Source organism: Suricata suricatta, chromosome 15 (genome assembly GCF_006229205.1).
Source record: "Suricata suricatta isolate VVHF042 chromosome 15, meerkat_22Aug2017_6uvM2_HiC, whole genome shotgun sequence".
Lineage (NCBI taxonomy): Eukaryota > Metazoa > Chordata > Mammalia > Carnivora > Herpestidae > Suricata > Suricata suricatta.
Window position 1 is genome coordinate 71232814 of NC_043714.1, and position 20906 is coordinate 71253719.

The window sequence follows — 20906 nt, forward strand, 5'->3', positions numbered from 1 at the left end:
AAATGGGGCATTGCCACCCGACGCTGGACGACAAAGCCCTTGGGAGTTTTACTGAGGGAGACAGCAAAACGTGCACGTGACCGTGAACTTTCCTTCAGGAGAAAGGTACACGGACAAAGAACGGAAGGCAGCGCTGAGAAACCAACACTGCAGGGCGGGCAGTAAGATCTGTGGGTGAATTCTCATTTTTCACCGTAGATTCCCACGAAGGCCGCAAGTAACACCGATACCTACCAGTGGGGGCCGTGGGGCGCAGTCACGATGACGGAGAATTACCGAAACGCCCAGGGGTCGGCACAGAGCTGTGAGACGCCACCCCCCACCCCCACCCCTCCCCCGCCAAGGGGCACACCGCCTACCTTGCTGGAGGAGCGCGTCGGCCGCCAGCTCCCCGGTGCCCACGTTGGCATATTCCTCATTGGGGTGCTTCCTGTTGTAGTGCCGCTTCAGGGAGCCGGAGATGTTACAGGAGTAGTGGCAATGGGCACAGCGGAAGGGCTGTGGGGACAAGGCGGGAGAGTGAGGCCCAGGGAGATCGCGCCCCAGGTGGAAGAGGCACAACTTGCCCCAAGGTCCTCCTCCACTGACCTCCCACCCCTGGGTGTCTGACGCCCCAGGGAGAGATGCCAACTTTGGGATGCCGAGTCCTGCCTCTGCAGGGACCAAGCAAGTGACCGCACAAGGTGTCCCCAGGGTAGGAAGGATCTGTGCTCATTGTGGTTGCTTTCATTTCTTATTTTGTCCACTCCAGGATTAACAGTTCTCATTCAAGAAGAAAATAACAAAAGAGCAATACGGCAATCTATCCTGTTTTTGTTTGTTTGTTTGTTTTAAAGTGAATGTCTTCCAGGGGCACCAGGTAACTCATCTGGTTGAACATCTGACTCTTGATTTTGGTTCGGGGCATGATTTCCCAATTATAAGATGGAGGCCTGTGTCAGGCTCTGTGCTGAGCATGGAGCCTGCTTGGGATTCTCTCTCTCCCTCTCTCTCTGTCCCTCCCCTGTCTGTGCTTTCTCTCTCTCAAAATAAACAAACATTTAAAAAATAAAATAAAGTGAATGTCTTTCAAAGTCACTCCCCTCACGATTAAGTCCCTGATGCACCTGCTTCTCCAACAGTCATTCTCCCCACGGCTTCACCTGCAAGCATGGGCAGAGACAGCAGCATCAACCCACGTGGTCCACCATCAGGAGACCCACCTGGTAAATGGACTTCCAGCCCCCACCTGGGCAGGACGAGGCACTTGCAAGATAAGGACGCAAGGGGTCAGTCATGCTGCCTCGCTGCCACCTTGCATCCTGCTTTGAGGGGTTTGGACTGAGCGATGAGGAGAAAGGGGTGCCTGCTCAAGCCTCCTGGGGAACCCAGCGAGGCTGTGCCATCGGCTGATCAAAGGACAGATGTCGGGATCACCACTCTGCTCCACGGCCTGACTCGCAATCAAGACCGTATCAGCACCCTCTGGCGCGGGTGCCCTACAACTGCCTGCCAGCGCCACGTGCATCCCCGATGTGCAGGCAGAGCCCGTCTGGGAACACGAGCAGCCGCTCGCCTAGTGGGAGCAGGAGACAGAGCAGCCCAGGGGACCCAGATGGTACCACGGGAAATGCCGGCATACTCCGAGCCCTGTCCTCGGGCCTGTCTGTTGTCCAGCAGGAGACCCAGCAAGTCTGACAGCTTGATGTATACCCCATCGTGATGGTTCCCAAATCACAGACGGGGTTTCCGTCTGCCTTCCAGGTCCCTCTACAGGGACGCTCTGCAGGCCTCTCAAAACAAACATACATAATTTCAGACTCATCTTTCTGCAAAATCAACAAATCACCCAAAGGCAAAACCCCAAATGCCACCCTAGACTTTTTCTTTTCTCTTCCTATTCTCCTAATTACTGAGTCTTGTCCAGGCTTCCTCGGAACCCTCTCCAGAGATCACTCCTGCTCCCGTCCATCTGTCCCGGCAGCACACAGAAAGGGGCTGCCCCGGCCTATAAAGGACATGCTGTTACTCCGGGGAGGGCCATTCTCAAAGAGAAAGACCCAGGGAAGTCAACCCAGTGAGAAACTCAACGACGCTCTCCAGGGCCTCCACCCTGCGCAAGGCCCCGCAGGTCCCGGGTGCTCTGGGCCACACTGCATGCACTACATTCAGTCCCTCATGCAAGAAAACCCTGTGGTGTGGCCCACAAGGACTGGTTAAACAAAGGAACCCGCAACCAAGGCAAACATTAGCCAGGCCCTCATCTGTCCACTGAGCAGAGAACAAGTGATCTAAAATGCCAGTGTGTCATTGATTCAGAGTTAAAAGAGAAGCTAAACATTTTCAAGTGCTTTCATCTCCTAAATAAGCAAATGCCAAAATTACTTTTGGAACACTAACACTTACACAGAAATCAAAGAGAGCAATCGAAAAACACTCTAGTACCACGGCTGAGCGGCCAGCGGGCGTAAGAGGCAGCAAGGGGCAGCCACGGAGAGAAATGCCCCGTGGCGCTCCCACCCTTCTTGGGGCCAAGCAGGTTAACGCCCCGTGAGAGTTTCTACTCGTATTCCATGCCCGCTCCTCGACAGAGCTGCTAGTGAGGAGAAAACTCACCAAGATGTGAAGAGACAGGCCCACCTCTGACTGACCGACCACCAACTTCTACCCAGAATCTTCAATTCTTAAAGCTACAAGAGACGCTTTCACAGACTGACCCATCTTCACTCCACGAGGGCACGTCCCTCCGTGGCCCCTGGCAGTCCGCGATCGTAGCCTCTGGAAGACGCAGGGAGGTGAGAGCTGCTCAGCTGCCCAACGGCACCAGGAGCTCAGGAAGATCTGCCCCCCGCAGCCTCCCACCCCCAGTGCCCTTCCACTGCGTCAGGCCCCCCGCGACCTCTCGGTGAAATCAATCACCGCCGAACTTGCGATCGGCATCTTCTCCCTGTAACTGCGGTCACTGAGCGGCATCGGGGCCCTTCAAACAAAGCAAGGTCAGACCTATGAGAAGGCGCTGCCACTTTCCGGCAGGGCGTTCTGCTGGGGCTGTCACAGGGCTGGGGACAAAAGCAGAAGAGAGAGCAGATGACATCTCTATGCCCATGGCCAGACACCAAATCTGACTGCATTATTAATACTGCCAGTCCTGAGGTCTCGCTGGTGAAGCACCTGCTTACTGACCACCTACAGGCAGCAGGGAGCCATGCCCCACCCTGGGATCACGGTGGCGGAACAGAGATCTGAGATTCTCTGAATTCACCCGAGTGCAGAGACACAGATGTCAGCTGCAGAGACCCGATGCTATCTGGGCAAACTGAACTAGAAAGCTCAGGGTCTAAGTCTGATGCTGGCAGTCGGCAGAGGACACTAGATCTTCAAAGGAAGTTCTTTATCGAGAGCTTTTGGCCGGAAGATGCCTCGAAGTCAGGAGGAACACAGGTGGCTACAGCAGCGGAGTTCATGTGAAACAACACATCCAAGTTCCTAGAGGGGCCAAATGCTAAAGGGAATCACCCACGAGGCATTCCTGATTCTCAGTGTCGCACTGGCATTGTTAAGAAATGCATTCATGCATGAGAATCATTACTGTTTTAGCTGCCACGGGCCAGGTAGTTCTCTGTGCTTTTCAGGGATTCATTCCTACAAGTCTCAGAACCACCTAATATGGTAGGTACGAGTACTATCCCATCTCACAGATAAGTAAACTGTGGTCCAGAACAGTTAAGGAACCTACCAAAAGTGTCACAGTCTCCCAGCCTGACAGCCGGTCTGCAGTCCAGCCAGCAATAAAGAGATGATTGGGTTTCCCATTTGCCGTTATTTCCTGAATGAGCATGGCCCCGGGGAGCTCCGTCAAGAGAGGCACGCTTCTCCTGGGCATACAGCAGCCCGGATCTAACCAACAACTTCTGAAAACGAGGAGCAGCTGCTGGGCTGGGAGAAAGGCGGGCAGTCCCTGGGGCACCATAATGGGGCAAGGACGGCTGGGGGCTGAGAAGACGGCAGGAGACAGTCAGCAGGTCACAGGGGGCCATGCCAGCAATGTGGCTTCAGGAGCACGTGTCTCAACCAGGTTTCCTCACGCTCAGTTGCACCATTCTGGAAACTGAGGGAAGGTGGATTTGGAAGGAACAAGACTGGAGGCAGGGACCAACTGGCCAGATGCTGCAGCGGTGCAAATGAGAGACACAGACACGTCTACGATACAGACATGTGGATGATAGATTCTGTGTCTTTACACAGACACATATGTACGTTACAGATAAATAACAGATACTTCTACAAGCCCTAAAACGAGAGCGTGGCACAAGGGAGTGGAAAAGGAAGAGAGGCTTTAAGAAAGAAGGGGGAGGTGAGACCAGCCAGATCCAGTGACTCAGAGGCGGTGCGACAGGATGAAGGTGGACCCCAGGATGACCCGAGCCCCCAGCAAGAAGACATAAGAGGAAAGCACTGCCCCAGCTACAGTGGGAGTTCTGTGGATAAGGAGAAAGAGGGGTGTGAGTATAGAACGCTGGGTACCCAAGAGGGCGTGTCCAGAAAGAGGCTGGAGAACGAGTCCCTACTCAGCGGAGAGTTCTGGGCTGTAGACTCTATCTGAGCACAGGCCAGCAGAGGAACACACCCGTGGTGCGAGGGTGTGGGGCACCAAGAGGGCGAGAAAGAGTGACAGCAGAGGCATCAGGCGTGGGTGGAGTCTCGGAATCCAGGGAGCAACACCCTTCAAAAGAGCAGGATGGCAGAGAGGAGCGCACTGAGAAACCCGGGAAGGTGAGGCCGAACAGGCGGCCACTGGACCTGGCGTGGCCCCAGTGGCTGTTCTAAGGAGAATTCCAGTAACGCGGCCAGTCAAGGAGAGAAGGCAAGGCGCAGAAGCTGGGCTTGGGGTCAGGATTCAATGATGTTCTGAAAGTCTTTCTCAAAGGGTGCACCAAGGATCCATTGGGGTTGAAAGAGAAACTGCCACTGAATTTGTGGAGGCTGAAATCGACGTTCTCAGACTTATGTCAGGGAGGTAGGTAAAAGACACTTTTTCACAACCAGAGGATTTACTGTTCCTCAAGCAGACAGGGAGTCCCATCTCACTCGTGAACTGCGCTCCAAGAAACCAATTAGAAGGCCTCTAACCACATGCACGTGAGGCCAATCCAACATCCCGTCAGCACCAAGCAGAATGTTTTAAAACAAGATGAGAAGCTGGCGGTGAGGCCAGGTCCCAGGCGGTTATCACTGGTAACCGAAAGACCGGATGGCTTCTGGGTGGAGTGGAGGGTACCCCGCTGGCACAGCAGACAGGAAGGCCCTTGCCACGCGAGATCCCGCCGTGGTCTGGGTAACCACGGACGGCAGACGGCCGTGCGGCTACATCAAGAGGCTCAGGGATCGAGCTGTGAGCCTGGCCCTTGAGCTGGGCCCACCCCTCTCTGGAGAGGATGGAAAACGGTAATGGCTTGGGAGAAGGTTCTGGATAACTAGTGAGGTGAAACCTGCAACCACAAGTGAAGACTTTATAACCTGTATTTTAAAAACCAGTTGACGTAGGAGATAGAGACAAAAACGAGGTAAAGAAGGAGACAAACCACAAGTCTATTTAATGGATTCCAACTGCGGGGAAGGATGTACGACTGTTACAGGCTCTGGTTCGTGGGCCGGTTGGTACAAGGTGGTTTCGACAGTGCTGATGGCGGCCGGGCTACCAGAACGTGCACATCTCTGTGGCGTAGAGGCCTCGTGATGACAGGCCAGCTTTCCACATCAAGCGCAGGTCGAGGCGTGGAGTCAACGTGTGAATGAACCAGGGGCTAGGAGACCGAGGTTCGGGTGCTGGGCACACCACTGAGGGGCTGGGATACCCCAGCTGAGTGGTCATCTGTGAGATGAGGGAAAAAAACACTTTCCCTCCCTCCCTGCCAGGGCTTAAGTGATAGGTCAGGAAAGAGAGTACGAGTCCGCTTTGAGAAGTAAGGCCTCATCGGGCCTCATGACTGACACACTTACTTACTTAGTATGTCCACGTTTGTTAACATCATCCTCTGAAGCACCTCCTGGGGGGGGTCACCCCGACTTCCCCCTCCCCTCCTGCAGAAGCCTTCTTTGGGCAGCCTGTGACCCTCCCAAGGTGCCTGGTCACAGAGGAGATCGATCCGGGAGAGCCTGGGGATCGAGGCTGGCCCCCCCATAAGCGTTTTGTGAATGTTAACTATTATTATCTCCAAGACTATTTTCAGAGTCAAATGTTACAGTGTAAAATTACAGAAAAAAACTGGAAAATGGACCATAAAAAAGAAACACTAGAAACAAGAAAACACAATCTCCCCAGGACTTAACAAAGAACAATTAAGTTTTAATTACACAGGCAAAGAAGAAATGCTGCAGAGAGTTACATTTCTGTCTTTTGAGGCCAAGTTACATAGGGCAAGTGCACGAAATTCCCACTGCTTCCCTTCTGGGGGACTGCACAAGCAGGGGCGTCGGGTCAACAGTGGGCCAAGGGAAGCACCGTGAAAGTGGCGATGAGGCCACTGCCAAACTGCAGAGGGAGGAAGACAGGGCTTCGGAGCACAAGGAGGGTGAGGAGGTAGGAGGGGCTTCGACGCTGGCCCTCAGCCAAGAGCTAAAACAACCACTGTCTCCAAACACTGACCAAGGCTGAGCGAGTATCAATCGCAAACAAAAGCTGCCGCTAGGACAGCCGTGTCCACCTCCTCATGGCACGAAGGCCACCATCCACTAGCCATGTGGCCTCGGGCACAGACCTGAACTTCTGGGGTCTTGGTTTATTCCTCAGAAATCAGGCCTGGGAAGACATTGACAGCACAGAATTACTGGGTGGGACCGAAGAAGTTCTACAGATGAAAGGGTAGAAAGGGTATCTGCTCCATCACCATCACCACCACCACCCTCACCATCATCACAAACATCACCACCACCATCATCATCACCCTCACCATCATCATAAATATCATCGTCACCATCATCATCACAACCATCACCACCCTCACCACCACCACCACCACCACCACCATCATCATCACCATCACCATCATCACAACCACCACCACCACCATCACCATCACCCCCATGCAGAGATGTTACAGTATTAGAACTCTATTCTGTGGTCTTCTCCCACCCAACATCCCTTTAGTCCCAGTTACAACTGGGACTGACAAAGCAATTCCATTTAATCGGAGCCTGGAAAGCAGCAAGATGAAGTGACAGCTTCCTCTAACTGAGGTCCTACCTGGATTTTACTTCTGGAAAGCAACCATCATGACAGATGCTTCCCCACCTTGTGCCGTGGAGAATTCTGCCGCCCAGGACCTTTCTCACCACCTCTGCATGACAGGGCTTTCTGGGGACATCTGTGCTCAGCCGGGGTTCTGCTGCCAAAGAGCTGTGCACCTTGGGCACGTCTCTTCGTTGTCCCCCAAGGAGCAGTGGTCGTGTGAGAACAGCCTGCGCGGAGGTGCTCATCGGATTGTCACCATCGGCGGTTTCGACACAGAAGCCCGGGGCACACGGCATCTTCCAGAGGAGAGGTAAGAGTGGTGTCCTTTTTGCATGTGGAGTTTGAGAATCTCCGTGTTTACCTCTGGGACAACAGAAGACCAGAGCGAGGAGGCGAACCAGAATGCACTGGCGATGAAGACCGTGACGCCTGGGTCTCCACCACGCGCCTCAAAACCACCTTGGGAAGACACATCAGTTCTCTCCTTACGGAGGCGGATGCAAAGGCCTTGGGAGATTAAGCCATTTGCTCCCCGGCAAAAACCTGTCGTAACCCGCAACCTGGTCCCGGCAAGCTCATCCCTAAACTCGCAGCCCCGGAACGCTCATTCGCTTGTCATAGTTGTTCCCCTGGCGGGAGTCTTAACCCGCGGGACCCGGAACGCAAGTCCGGTCATCCATCCGCTTCCACTCTGGGCTGCGGCGGCACTCGCGGGCCCCGAGCCCCGCGTAGAGCGGACCCAGGGTCGCCTCTACCTCAGGTTAGGGTGGCTGGCAGGGCGGAGAATCATCGCGGGTCCTTCTCCTGAGGGAGGGAGAGAAACAGGGGGCAGGAGAGGGAGACGCAGAGAGTAAAGACAGAACTCACGGTTCTCCGATCAGGCGAAAGAGAGCGTTTATTCACAGAACTGTTCTTTATATAGTCTTCAGGGGGGAAACAAGGCAAGCTGACCTAGGCAGGCTACGGAGTCGGATGCATATCAAAGAAGCGCCCTGACTTTTGCCTCAGCAATCTTGGGGGATGGAGAACTAACACTGAATACGGTTTTGATCTTTTGTGTGCCTTGGCCACTCACGTCTAGCTCAGCAAGACAGTCGCCAAAGTTATTTTGGCCAGGAAATGGCAATCTCCAGCCTCCAGATGCAAATCTTGTTTACTGGCTCACTCAACGGAGTGATAATCCTTGCCCGAGGCAGACAGAAAACTTGGCGGCCGGACAAAAACCAGGGTGTGAGCTAAGGTCTATCTGACCCCAAAGCCCAGGTGCCACCACTGTCCTCAGCCACTGGTGCCATGCCCACTGCAGGCCTGCAGCAAACAAACACCCTCCAGGGCGCTCGCCCTGATGGACTGGATGGATGGTTTCCACAACTTTTCCTCTATACTTCCAGTTTGGCAAAGGAGTTTGGTTCCAATCACTGGATCGACAATTTGGTACTGTTTTCAGGGTAGGATTTGCAGCACGTGAAGTTCTGGTAGCACAAACCACTCACCTTGTCTTCCCCTGGCCTGCCAGTAATCCTGCCTCGGGGACAGACTCTCTACAGCCCCCCCCCCCCCCCCCCCCCCCCCCCCGTGGGGACAGCCCACAGGACCGCCCGCTGGCTGCTACCTCCAGAACTATACGTCAGCCCAAGTTAACATCCGCCATGCCTGCAATTCCACAGATTCCCAAAGAACACACCAGAAAAAGATTGCCCGTACTCCCTCTTGACGGGAGTCTCCACTGAGAGATTTCTTGAACATACTACAATAATGAAGCAAGGCTTTCTGCGCCCGACATAAGAAAACAATACCCTTAAATCCACTCTTTGCTGAAAGAACAAGTCCTGCCGGGCTGCGCGGAGCCTCCCCCTCCTGCAGGGCCTGACTCTCCGCATGGGGTCAGGGGCACGGGGCGCATGTTAGAAGCCCTCTGCCCCTGGGGCCATGCTGGGTTTCCCTGGGACCGAGCACCTCACTGCTACAGCGATCACACGTGTTGTGCCCCCTCTTAGCTTCGCCGGCCGTTACTGAGGGAAGGAGAGCATCGTGGGCTCGAGGCCACACGGTGAATGGAGGACAGAGTGGAGACCGAGCCGGGCCGGCCCAGGAACGGAAGAGCTGTTGAACCACGTGTCTGCGGCTACAAACCTTCAAGGGAGCTCAGCGTCCCACCTCGGCCTCGCTGTCCTCCAGGAGGCATCTACTACACCGAAGCTCTACAGCACTCATGATCTGCTCGTTGGTTCACTCAACAGGTGTTTATCAGGTGCTGCCTACGCGCTGACAATAGAGCAAAGACTAAATCACGGCGCTTCGCGGGGCTCGCATTCTAGCGTCACCAACAAGTCACACGTGACTCCCAAATTAAGTGTCACAGAGGAAGTGAAGCAGGTGAAACGAGCCCGGGAGGAGGAGGGAGACTCACACGGCCTTCTGGGAGAAGAGTGGGGGGAGGACGAGGAACAGGGGTGAAGCCGGGCGAGGCGATGGGGTGCAGGGCAAGATGTGCAAGGAGCAAGAGGAGGGGCGCAGGGCAGGGACGGGGCGGGCAGGGAGCCGCCGGGAGGATCGGAGCTCTGCCTCGGAGCGTGCTCAGAAGCCGCAGGAGTGGCAGGGACTGGCGGGGGGACAACGTGCCGTTTTCTTCTACCTTTGGGTTTGCCGATAACAACTAAATAGTGGTTATTTACCAAGTTGTTTCATAAAATCCAAGCACTGGGAGGCACAATGGGGATAGAAAAAAAGAGGAGGGGGTTCTGTGATCATTTAATGTTTTTTACGTTTATTTATTTTGAGAGAGAGATACACAGAGTGAGCAAGGGAGGGGCAGAGACAGAGAGAAAGAGATAGAGAATCCCAGGCAGGCTCTGTACTGTCAGTGCAGAGCCCGAAGTGGGACTCAAACTCATGAACCATGAGATCATGACCTGACCGGAAGCCAAGGTCAGACACTTAACCAACTGAGCCGCCCTGGCAGTCAAGCAAGTTTAAGAACTGCTGCCTGCCGCATGCCGTCTCCACGCCCCGCCAGCCTCCCAAGTGAGCAGTGTTCCAAGGAGCACACTCCGAAACACCGTGTTCATGCCCTCCTTCGCCCTCCACTCTCCAGTGGTGGCTGGCGTCCCCTCCCAGGCTGCCCGTGAGAGCCCCAAGTCCAATGCCATAGCGTCCGTCCTTCCATTTCTGCTGGGTTTTGCCCACTGCAACCAACCGGAGTCCTGGGTACTCCAGACCCGCCCAACACAACACGCACAAACAGAAAACGCTCCCTGGACGGCTGCCGGCTTCAACTCTCCGCCCAGTGGTCAATGTGCCCTTGAGACACTTTCCTACTCACAGAAACATCATCGCCTGGAATCTCTATTAACCGCCAAGTCCCGTTACCCACACAGGGTCATCCGACAAAGCTAGCGGTCCTTCTAGAACGTTCTGGATGATGACGCAGGCTGGGAGACCAAAATGTTTCATAGATATGCAAAGACATGCACACAGCCTGTTTGGGGGGTCATTTCAGCCGAGCCACACGCAGGCCCCACACCCTGTGGCAAGAGAGACACTGGGCCACCCACATACTGTGCCCGTGCCACGGGACCGGGACTGGGAGGTGAGCCACTCCACAGGAGAGACAGGCGCGCTCATAAGAGAAAGGACCAAGATTGTCAATTACAGGACACCTGGTGATGTTTACAGGGAACTTCCCAGAGAGCATCTGCATCTGGACTGCTTGGCTGGCTCACCTCCTCCTCCAGCCCAAGCTCCGGGAGAATACTACCGTGCACGCGGAGAACCACGTATGGGGACTGGTAACTGCCCCCAAACTGACAGACACACAGAGAGCCCAACGATGCAGAGTCACAGGGGACACACAGAGGAAGGAAACAGAGGCAGAAGTGAAGAGACACACCAGAGAGCAAAAGTCTGTGCCCCAAGGAGCAGGCGGCCTTCCACTGACTTCTGATCCCAACGGGCAGGCTCTAAAGAGGTCTGAACCAGAGACTTCAAAGCAATGCCCGCTGCGCCAACGAGAGTGTCTCTCCCCTCCTCCTCGTCCCGGCGGGGACGCGCAATCCAGGCCGACCGGGTAGCCACCCCGTGGCCTGCAGTCGGAACCTCTGGGCAAGGCCACCCCGCAGCACCACCTGCGCAGGTGGGAGGAGTCCTGGGACCTGTCTCCGTCCCTGCCTCTCCAGGATGTATGAGCCTGAGCACACAAGGCTGGGACTTCATTCCGGGCTCGGCCAGGACAGGGACAAAACCAAGGCTGGGCTTAGGGAGCCAGAGAGAAGAAAGCCAGGTCTTCACATCAGTTAAGAAGCGTGAAGCCACCTCTGTTATAAAATGAGGCCAGAGATAAATTAAACAATTTAAAAGAATAAACATTTTTAAACCGTGGGGTACCACAAGTTCAAGAATGGCTTGCGCGGAGGCAATTATCTCATCACAATAAATAACAGTAAATCAATCACACTAATTGCTTTTCCTGCCAGAGCTCAGCAGACTCTTCAGTGTTCTCGGATTATTGATTTTTTTGTAATCGCTTGTGCTGTCAAAAATGTAATATTTCCAAAGAATGTACTGCTCACTGCTAGACAGACAGAATTTTAATTTAACGTAAGACAATCCAATTCCCATTTTTTTCCCCAGAAGGACTTGAAACATCTAAAATGCAAGGAAGCTGAGGACGGCATTAAGGTTTCTTAGCAGAGACATTTCAGCTCAAACAATTTAATCAATGGCTGACCACCCCCCTCATCTTGGCCCCTCCTCCTCACACCTACACACACACATACACACACACACAAGCACACACACGAGCACACACACGTGTGCTTAAAGGGAAAAAAAAAGAGTGCAATCCCAGACTCTTCACTTCCGTGCAAATGAAGAACTAAAACGCAAAGCAAACACCCCCAACAGAAACCCTACACTTCGCTTCTGGCCCTCTTGGCCCCACAGGTGAGCAATTTCCACCGAACTTGGGAAATGTTCCCCCTCCGAAGTTTATACTCAGTCAGCATTTTGCTTGAAGGTTTTGCTTATTGTCTGACAGCTACACACATTAACTGCAGGCTTATATAATCAAGGCAGTGAGGGGAGGGGAAGGACAAGGGGGCCAATGTCCCTCTGCTTGGGATGACGAGAAAGGTGGAGAGTCCTGGACAGACAGCAGCTCTACTACTTACTACTGCATCACTCTTGAATGTGTTACTTAGCTGGACTCAGGCCTCAGTTTCTACATCTGTGAAATGGGAATACCATTCCTACATCAGACAGGTTTTGAGGGCATGATAAAGGAACATGCATAAAATACTGCTGTAATGCCCAGCACGTGACTATTATAAAAGAAACCAGTCCACCTGCCTTCTTTATTCTGGGACTAGAAACTTAACTACACATGCAACCTTCTGCTGGAACTTTCCATGGAAAGATGAGATCATGTCCTGGGTAACAGGAGAAGTTATAGTAGAAAGAAAGCCATGGAGCCATTCACAATGCCAGATGAGTCAGCACTCTGAGGGACACAGAATTTCAGGCTGAGGCCTGATCTGGACTGTTTATAAATGTGTGGCTCCGAACATTCTCCCTATTTGAGGTCATTTCCGTACTCCTTTGCTCACGACGTTTAGGTGGAAACCGGAGCGAATTACTGACGCAGCCACGTCCTGGCAGAGCTTGGCCAAGCACCACCTTTGTTCAAGTTAGCAGCTCAGCCCCTGTGGATTCTGTGAGCTCAGCTGTCTGGTGTCACTTGCACACACTATGAACGTTCTGGGACCCGTTCCATTGCTGGGAATGCAACAAGGGCTTACACTAACTCTCTGTGACTTGTGGATATCAGAGAACTTTCCAGTGGCCACAGGTTTTCCAAGTGGCAGGTGTTCTGTGACAGGGCGATACTCCAGAAACCCCGTTAAATCATGGCTTTTACAAAATGACAGGATTGGAACACAGCTGCTCTCCCGGGTTCTCCCCGCACTCAGCACATAACTTCCCCGTGGCCGTCAATCCACTGGCTGCTGCCCGACGTGCACATATGGCTCTCCACAGCCCTGTGCGCCTGGCAGACAGGCCTGGCTCCATCCCAACATCCCCTGCCCCTGGCATACAGCCTGGCACACAGTGGGGGCACAGAAAAGGATGTTAAAGAAATGAGTAAACATTTCAGGTTTTGCCTCCACAATTCAGATGCAGCTTAGTACGTTCTATACTCCCCCGTCTCTTCAAACCCCGGGTGTTAAATTGGGGCATGATGTACTCCGTATGGAATGCTGAGGAAAAGGTCGTGATGAAATCAACCTGGAAATCCTCCACACTCCTCACTGGTTTTGTGAAAATGGCGTAGTTACAAGTTTCAATTTGACAGTAGACCGGCCCCTCCTTGGGCTTCATAACACGTCTCTAAGGATTCAACTGGCTTCAGACTCATATCAAATATCAACTAAGTTGAATAATGTCTTTTCAAGATGATGACCTGGCTGGTTCCGGTTTAAAAGAACACACCTGAAAGGCCGGTGGCCGCAGGAGAGAGGGCCAGCCCTCACCTTCCCGAAGCCACTTCTCAGACAACCCAAGGCTGTGTCTCAGGAATGACAACCTCTAAAGAAGGAAGGAAAGGTCAGCAGTAAGTCACACTGAATAGTTTTCAAAATGTGCAGATAGTGAAAACTGCTGATTTCAGACTGATTCTTTTCCTGTGCAGACTTGGCAGATTCACGCGCCAAGCGTCTGACCGGCTTCACAGAAGCCAGGAGCCTCTGGGTGCACCGGACGCCACACAGAGCCAGGACCCAAAGGGCAAACGCCTCTAGCACTGGGGCCCGTGCCGTGTCTCGGCGTAATGCAAAACGTGGTGGGCGGGGGAGAGGCACCCGGGGAAGGGTGGGGCGGGCCCTCGAGTCCAGGGAAGTGGGGTTCCGAGACAGTGTGGACGGGTCCAGCAGCGCCGGGGGCAGCGTCCAGCAGACACACCAGCTCCGCCAGAAGAAGGGGAACGTGTGAATAACTCTGCTCAGGAAACGCACCTGCTACTCTGTGCTACGTGAGCTCTTCATGTGGCCAAGCATGTTTTAAAGGAACGTTCCAGGGCCGCCTGGGGCTCAGTCCATTGAACAAACGTCCAATTCAGCTCAGGTCATGATCTCGTGGTTCATGAGTTCGAGCCCCACGTCAGGCTCTGTGCTAATGGCCTGGAGCCTGGAGCCTGCTTCTGATTCTGTGTCTCCCTCTCTCTCCCTGCCCTTCCCCTATTCGCACTCTCTCTCTCTCTCTCTCTCTCAAAAATAAACATTAAAAAAATTTTTTAAATAAATAAATAAATAAATAAATAATAAAGGAATGTACTGAATCAGGGGAATTAGGTAACTGACACCATTAGCAGACAGAACACATCACCGGCACCAAGAACCTTAAACAAAAGCATGACAAAGAAGACAGCACTGTATGGACACGACAGTCTTAAGATGAAAAGAGACCGGAAGCAAACGGGGACGGGGTCAGGCAGGACAAACATTTGCGAACAGAGCATCGAGCCGCCCAGGAAGCCTGGTAAGTGACAAGAGGCACCGCTCATCACCACGTTACAAGAAGTTACAGGGGCGCCCCTGGGGGGCTCAGTGGGCCAAGCATCCAACTCCTGCTTTCAGCTCAGGTGATGATCTCAGCGTTCATGAGTTCCAGCCGTGCATCAGGCTCTGTGCTGTTAGTGTGGAGCCTGCTTGGGATGCTCTTCCTCTCCTTCTCTCCCCTCCCCTGCGTGTTCTCTCTCTCAAAATAAATAAAATTAAAAAAAAAAAAAGAGGACGTCACAGAGGTTAGGGGTCTTGCCCAAGGCCACACAGGCGGAGAGTGGCAAGTCTGGATTGACGACCACAAAGTCAGAACAGAAAGCACTTAAGCCGCGAGGTAAGGGGCTTTGGCCAAAGCTGCCGCTGTTGCTCCTCCCACTGACCCCCTTCCAAGGGTCTGCGGAGCCCCAGGGTCTTCTGGGCCTCCTTGTGGGGACCGTGCCTGGAGAAAACCCTTGCCCGAAGCTGGCGGGGCTCCCGGTGACCAGGACCCCGCTGAGCTGCCTCGTGACAGCAGCCATTTGCCACCTCACTCGCCTCCTCGCTCCAGACTTCCAGCTGAACTCCTGCGTGTGCAGGGTGGAGGCGAGGAGTGGACAGGGACATTTGCCGGGCACCTGCTCTGTGCTGCCAGGGTCACACGGCGCGGCGTTTCTGCTGCCGGTCAGGGGGAAGGAAGCCACAGGGGCTGCTGCTCCCGCACAAACGCCAGGACCCAACATTTTGTTTTTTAAATCCATCACACTGCTGAGGGCACAGAGAAACGTACGTGAACCCGATTCCAGAAACAAGCATGCGCTGCTGAGGGGCACAGAGCCCAGTGGCTCTTCTTGGCCCTGTGACCGCCCCACCTTTTCCCTGGGAAATGGGGAACCTCGCCAAGTACGAGAGAGCAGGACAGGAGAGGGGAGCGAATCGCAGCAGCCCTTGGGGCACGGGGTCCTCACCGCACACAAGGCTGGCACCAGCATAGCCTGGCCCGCAGCAGAGGGGCAAGACGAAGTCCACTGCCACCCTCACGGAAGGGCAAAAGCCGCCACCTGGTGCACCGGCTCTCCCAAGGCCGGGCCGGGCAGACAGGGGAGGCAGTGCCCAAGCAGCGGCGCGCCGGAGGGAAACGGCCCTGCCAGCGCCTCGAAAAGCTGGCCGCCTGCGTGTGAAGCTCACGGGAGCCCACACGGTTTAGAAAGTCGGCACGAATTCTGGAGTCTCGCTGTGCTCAGATGCCCAGCCTTGCCGAAAGGAAAGACCCGATCCTATTCCCCAAACCTCTGACGACAGTGGAGAACCAGCTCTGGAACTGGCACAGACTGGATTTACTGGCCCCCGAGCGGGCAGAAACCCAAGGCCGTCCCCGCGTTCCGGGATCGGCTGGATGGGCTCGCGGGGCTCAGGGTGCGGATGCTCACTGCCCGGTCCCTACGCCCAAGAAGGCGAAGCGGAACGGCTCGCGGAGTCCAGGGAAAGCCTGGCCCACGTCTCCAGGAGTCCCTCCCAGCGGAGTCCCAAGGGGCAGCTTCGACTCCCCAGCAACAAGCTGGCACAGCACGTGTGACACGGTACCGGCCTGGGGAGTTCATTAGAAGCTTCGTGCCAGGGTTTTACGGGGAGCTGATCATATGGGCAACTGTCTGCCTAGCACATACCCCCCAGAGGCTCCCAGAAGGAAGCAGATGCGCGGCAAACACGCGCGTCTGGATAGTTTGGGCACAAGAAACTTCTCTTGTCAATGAGGATTGTGGGAAGCCTTCGACGCCCAAGGTCGAGGTGCCAGCCAAGGGCCACGCCTGCACGCACACCTTTTACAGGACAGCAGTGAGGCTGCCTGTTGGCTACCTCCTGGGCAGGCCCGCACACTGCTGGCCTGGTGCGAAGAGAGGCCAAGTATTACTTAGCTCAGTCTCTACTGTTGTTTCACAACCTAGCATTCACTTGAAAATGATGAGACATGCAAAGAGGCAAGAAAATATGATCCCAAATTAAGAAAAAAAGTCAAGAGAAACTGATGCACAGACAGCTCAGATACTGACATTTCTAGAAATAAATATTTAAATAATGATGACAAATGTGTTCAAGGCTCAAATGAAAAACATGTGACCAGCTGACAAATTTTAGCACAGATATAAAAACTGTAAGAACCAAATGAAAATGCTAGAAATTTAAAAAAAAAAAACAGAAATGAATAATTAGTTTGAGTATCTAAATAGCAGACTTGATAGATCAGGAAAATGATAAGTAATCTTGAACAAAAATCAGTCGAGATCATATAAGCTGAGGGATGGCTGGGTGGCTCAATCATTTAAGCATCCAACTCCTGATTTTGGCTCAGGTCATGAGATCAAGCCCCAAATCAGCCTCCATACTGGGCATAGAGCCTGCTTACCACTCTCTCTCTCTCTCTCTCTCTCTCTCTCTCTCTCTCTCTCTCTCTCTCCCCCTCTCTCTCTCTCCCCCTCTCTCTCTCTCTCCCTCTCTCTCAGGAAAAGAAGAAGAAGAAGAAAGGAAGGAAGGAAGGAATCATATAACTGAAACACAAAAAGATTTAAAGAGAGAGAGAGATCATTTGAATGCTGCAAGATAGATCTAACAGTTTAACATGTGATGCGCTGTCATCCTGGGGGTGGAGAAAACAAATAGAGAGGAAGCAATATTAAAGAGATAATGGTGGAGAAGAGAATGGTCCAGAACTGATGAGCGGTATCAATCCACAAGATACAAGACCTCAACAAACCCAAAGTAATAAACACTGGCAAACCACACCTAAACTTACTGATGTTAATGTGATGAAAACCAAAGGAAGAAAGAAAAGTCTTAAAACCAGACAGAGAAAGGACCCATTAAACATAGGGAGACATGCTGAGGATCAGAAATAACGAAATAACAGAACCACAAGTTTAGAGTGATGTCCCCCCTACAAATCTACAGTCCTCAAAATATTCTTCAAAAATAAACACAAAGAATTTCCAAACAGACAAAAGTTGAGATAATTTTAACTCCAGCAAACCACTATATAACAAATGCTAGAAGTTCTCTAAACTACAGAAAAATTTATCAGATGACAGTTCAGGCCTGCAAGGAAATACATAAATAGATAAAGAACGCCAGGGGCACCTGAGTGGCTCCGTCAGTTGAGTGTCTGACTTTGGCTCAGGTCACGATTTCACAGTTAGTGAGTTTGAGCCCCACATCAGGCTCAGTACTGACAGCTAGCTCAGAGCCTGAAGCCTGCTTCAGATTCTGTTTCCCTCTCTGTCCCTCCCCTGCTTACTCTCTCTCTCTCTCTCTCTCAAAAATAAATAAAAACATTAAAAATTTTTTAAATAAAAAACACCAAGAAAGCTAAATACATAAAGAAATACAAAAGACTTTTTTTTAATTACATTTTCATATATATACTTTGAATATTGACTGTATAAAGCAAAAAATGATTAAGATAAATGTAGTTTATAGCAAGTGGGAGTAATATATATGACTACCAGAGCACAAAAGGAAGGAGGGAAATAATACGAATTACAATGTTTTATGGTTCTCACATTGTTCATGAAATCGTGTATCTGGAGCTTGCTAAAATGTATTACAATATAAATCCATAATAATATGTATAACAATCACTTAAAAGAAAATAAATTGGAGACAAATACCAAGATGCACCTTCAAGCGAGATATGTCAAAATTACATTAAATATAAACGGACCAAGCACTCCAACAAAAGGGCAGGAATTGTCAGACTGGTTGTGTACACACACACACACACACACACACACACACACTCACAAGCACAAACAAGATCCAGCACTATGCTGTTTACAGGGACACACTATAAATATAAAGATTCAGACAGGACGTTTCCTTCAGAGTTCAAAACCCAGTGGCTGCTGGACTATGGTCCCTGCATCAGAACCACATGAAAATGTACTGGAGTCAAGGATGCCTGCTGGCCTCCGGGCTCCGTGACAGTATTCCCTGAGCTTGGGAAACCAGTATCTGCACATTTGTCAAGATCTCAAGGTGGTCGTGATATGAAGTAAAGAACTAATCCGATGAGGGATGCCTGGGTGGCTCAGTCGGTAAAGCGTCCAACTTCGGCTCAGGTCATGGTCTCAGGGTTTGTGAGTTCGAGTCCTGTGTCAGGCTCTGCACTGACAGCTTGGAGCCTGCTGCAGATTCTGTGTCTCTCTCTCTACCCCTTCTGGGTTTTACTCTGTCTCTCTCTCAAAAATAAATAAACATTGAATACTGTAAGGATGCAGGTCCGATCCGGCCCTCCCCACCGGGCCGTCCCAGCCTTCACGGAGCCGGTCGCGGTGCACCTCCGTGGTGGAGATGCACCGGGCGTCTGGGGGGGGGGGGGGGGGGGGTGTTCCCCTGCCAGCCACAGGTCCAATCCAGCCTTCCCCTTTACTTAAAGGTTTACTTAAAGGGGAAGGCGCAGGCTTCTCCTGAAAGGGCGCGCATTAAGGAGGGACAACTCCTGCAGTGCCCAATTGGGGGAGGCCGGCCGATACCTTTGACCTTTCTAGAGGCGGGCCTAGTCACGCCCCACGTGGGGCGTCCTGGGCCCTCTCTGATTGGTAAGTGCTCCGGATGGTGTGACTGGCTCCCACAACTGCCAGTGTTGATGGGGGAGGGCAGGGATTGGATCACTGTACACCTGTCATCATTTCCTGTAACTCCCCCTCCCAAAGGCATAAAAGGCCCTGCCCTGCCTTTGTTGGAGGCTCTCTCCACGTGGCCGGGGGGTAGGCTGGAGACTGTGAGCCCGAGTTTAAGCTTGTAATAAAGGCCCTTTGCAGGCGTGACTCGGTCTCCCTAGCAGTCTCTGGTGTTTGTTTTGGGGTGATTTGGGGCGATTTTAAAAACTTGGGCACAGCAATACATTTAAAAAAAAAAAAAGAACTAATCTGATGAGAAGGGTGGCCAGAAGCAGAACTGCTCCCATTAACAAAACAGCAAGCCCAGGTCTGCCAGCACCGCCCTCCCAGCTTGGGCCGGCCAGCACAGGGCTGACGTCCAAGTCTGCCCCAAGCTATGAGGACAGACTCCTGGTCTCCTCCCTCAAATCAATCCCTCCTTCTGAAAGTAGCCTTTGAATAATAACATCACTGTTCCCACTTTCCAGATAAGGAGGCAGCGGCCCTAGAAGACAAAGGATCAAAACCCCAGAGGTCACCCAGTTAGTAAGTAGTGGCATCAGGATTTTAATCCTTTCTGCCTAACTCCAAAGCCACAAATAACAACAGAAGTAAAATAACACCAACCTCTAAAGATAAATATGAAGAAAACATAATACCTAGAAAATATTTAGAATGAATGACTTACAAGCATAAATTTAAGCTCACTAAAAAGAAAATAAATCATGATCAGTGTGGGATTTTGTTTTCTTTTGTTTTTTGGTTTATGGGTTTTTTTTTAGAAACTGGAGTCATTTTTAAAGATAAGGAAGGCAAAAAGAATGAACAGTTTACCCTCTACCATGTGCCACACCCACTACTCATACAACAGTATCACTTTCAGCATCTCCAACCCCTCCCCCAACATACTGCTCTCAGCATTTTAAGGACAACAGAATTCTACAGAGAAGTTAAATTAAACAGGCTGCAAGTGGCACAGCCAGGACGTGAACCTGAGTCTGTCTGGCTCTAAATCCTGTGTTTTCCTGCAAGACCTCAACGCTCTTGTAGATTTTCAAGTGCAAAACAGAACTCAACGAACTACCAAAGAGCAATTTGTCACAGCCTTGCCAGGACAATGTCACTGGTGACGGGCAGGTCTACCGTTCTGCTGTGAGTCTGGGTAGTTTCTAAAATACCATTTTTATTTAGTTTTGTTTCTTACTTAAATTTAATGAACAGGCAAAACATTCAGTTCACCCAGTTCGAAAATGATGCCCAGGGAAGAGCGCCACCCCGTGCCGCAGCCTCCCGTCTACCCAGTCCGTCCTTGCTACCCAACCATACGGTTTCTTTATTTTTGCCCACAAGCTTTAAGCAGCTTTAAAGTAGACATAAATAAATACAAACGTATCTTTGCCCTTTCTTACCTCAAAGGCAGAATACTGGGTTGTTCTAAATCTTGCTTTTTCCACTTCATTATACAAAAGGAAGTAAGTCAAAGGCCTCCTTGCGCTGTTTCTGTAGCTCTACGCA

At 52.0% G+C, this 20906-nt stretch overlaps 1 protein-coding gene across 2 annotated transcripts in view; it reads right to left on the bottom strand.

The window, feature by feature from the left end:
• ZFAT (zinc finger and AT-hook domain containing) overlaps nucleotides 1-20906 on the bottom strand; it is a 179126-nt gene that overhangs the window by 43112 nt on the left and 115108 nt on the right. For both annotated transcript variants that reach the window (XM_029923577.1, XM_029923578.1), the window contains exon 12: nucleotides 360-498. In XM_029923577.1, coding sequence (XP_029779437.1) covers nucleotides 360-498 — 139 coding nt within the window. The remainder of the gene's footprint in view (nucleotides 1-359; nucleotides 499-20906) is intronic.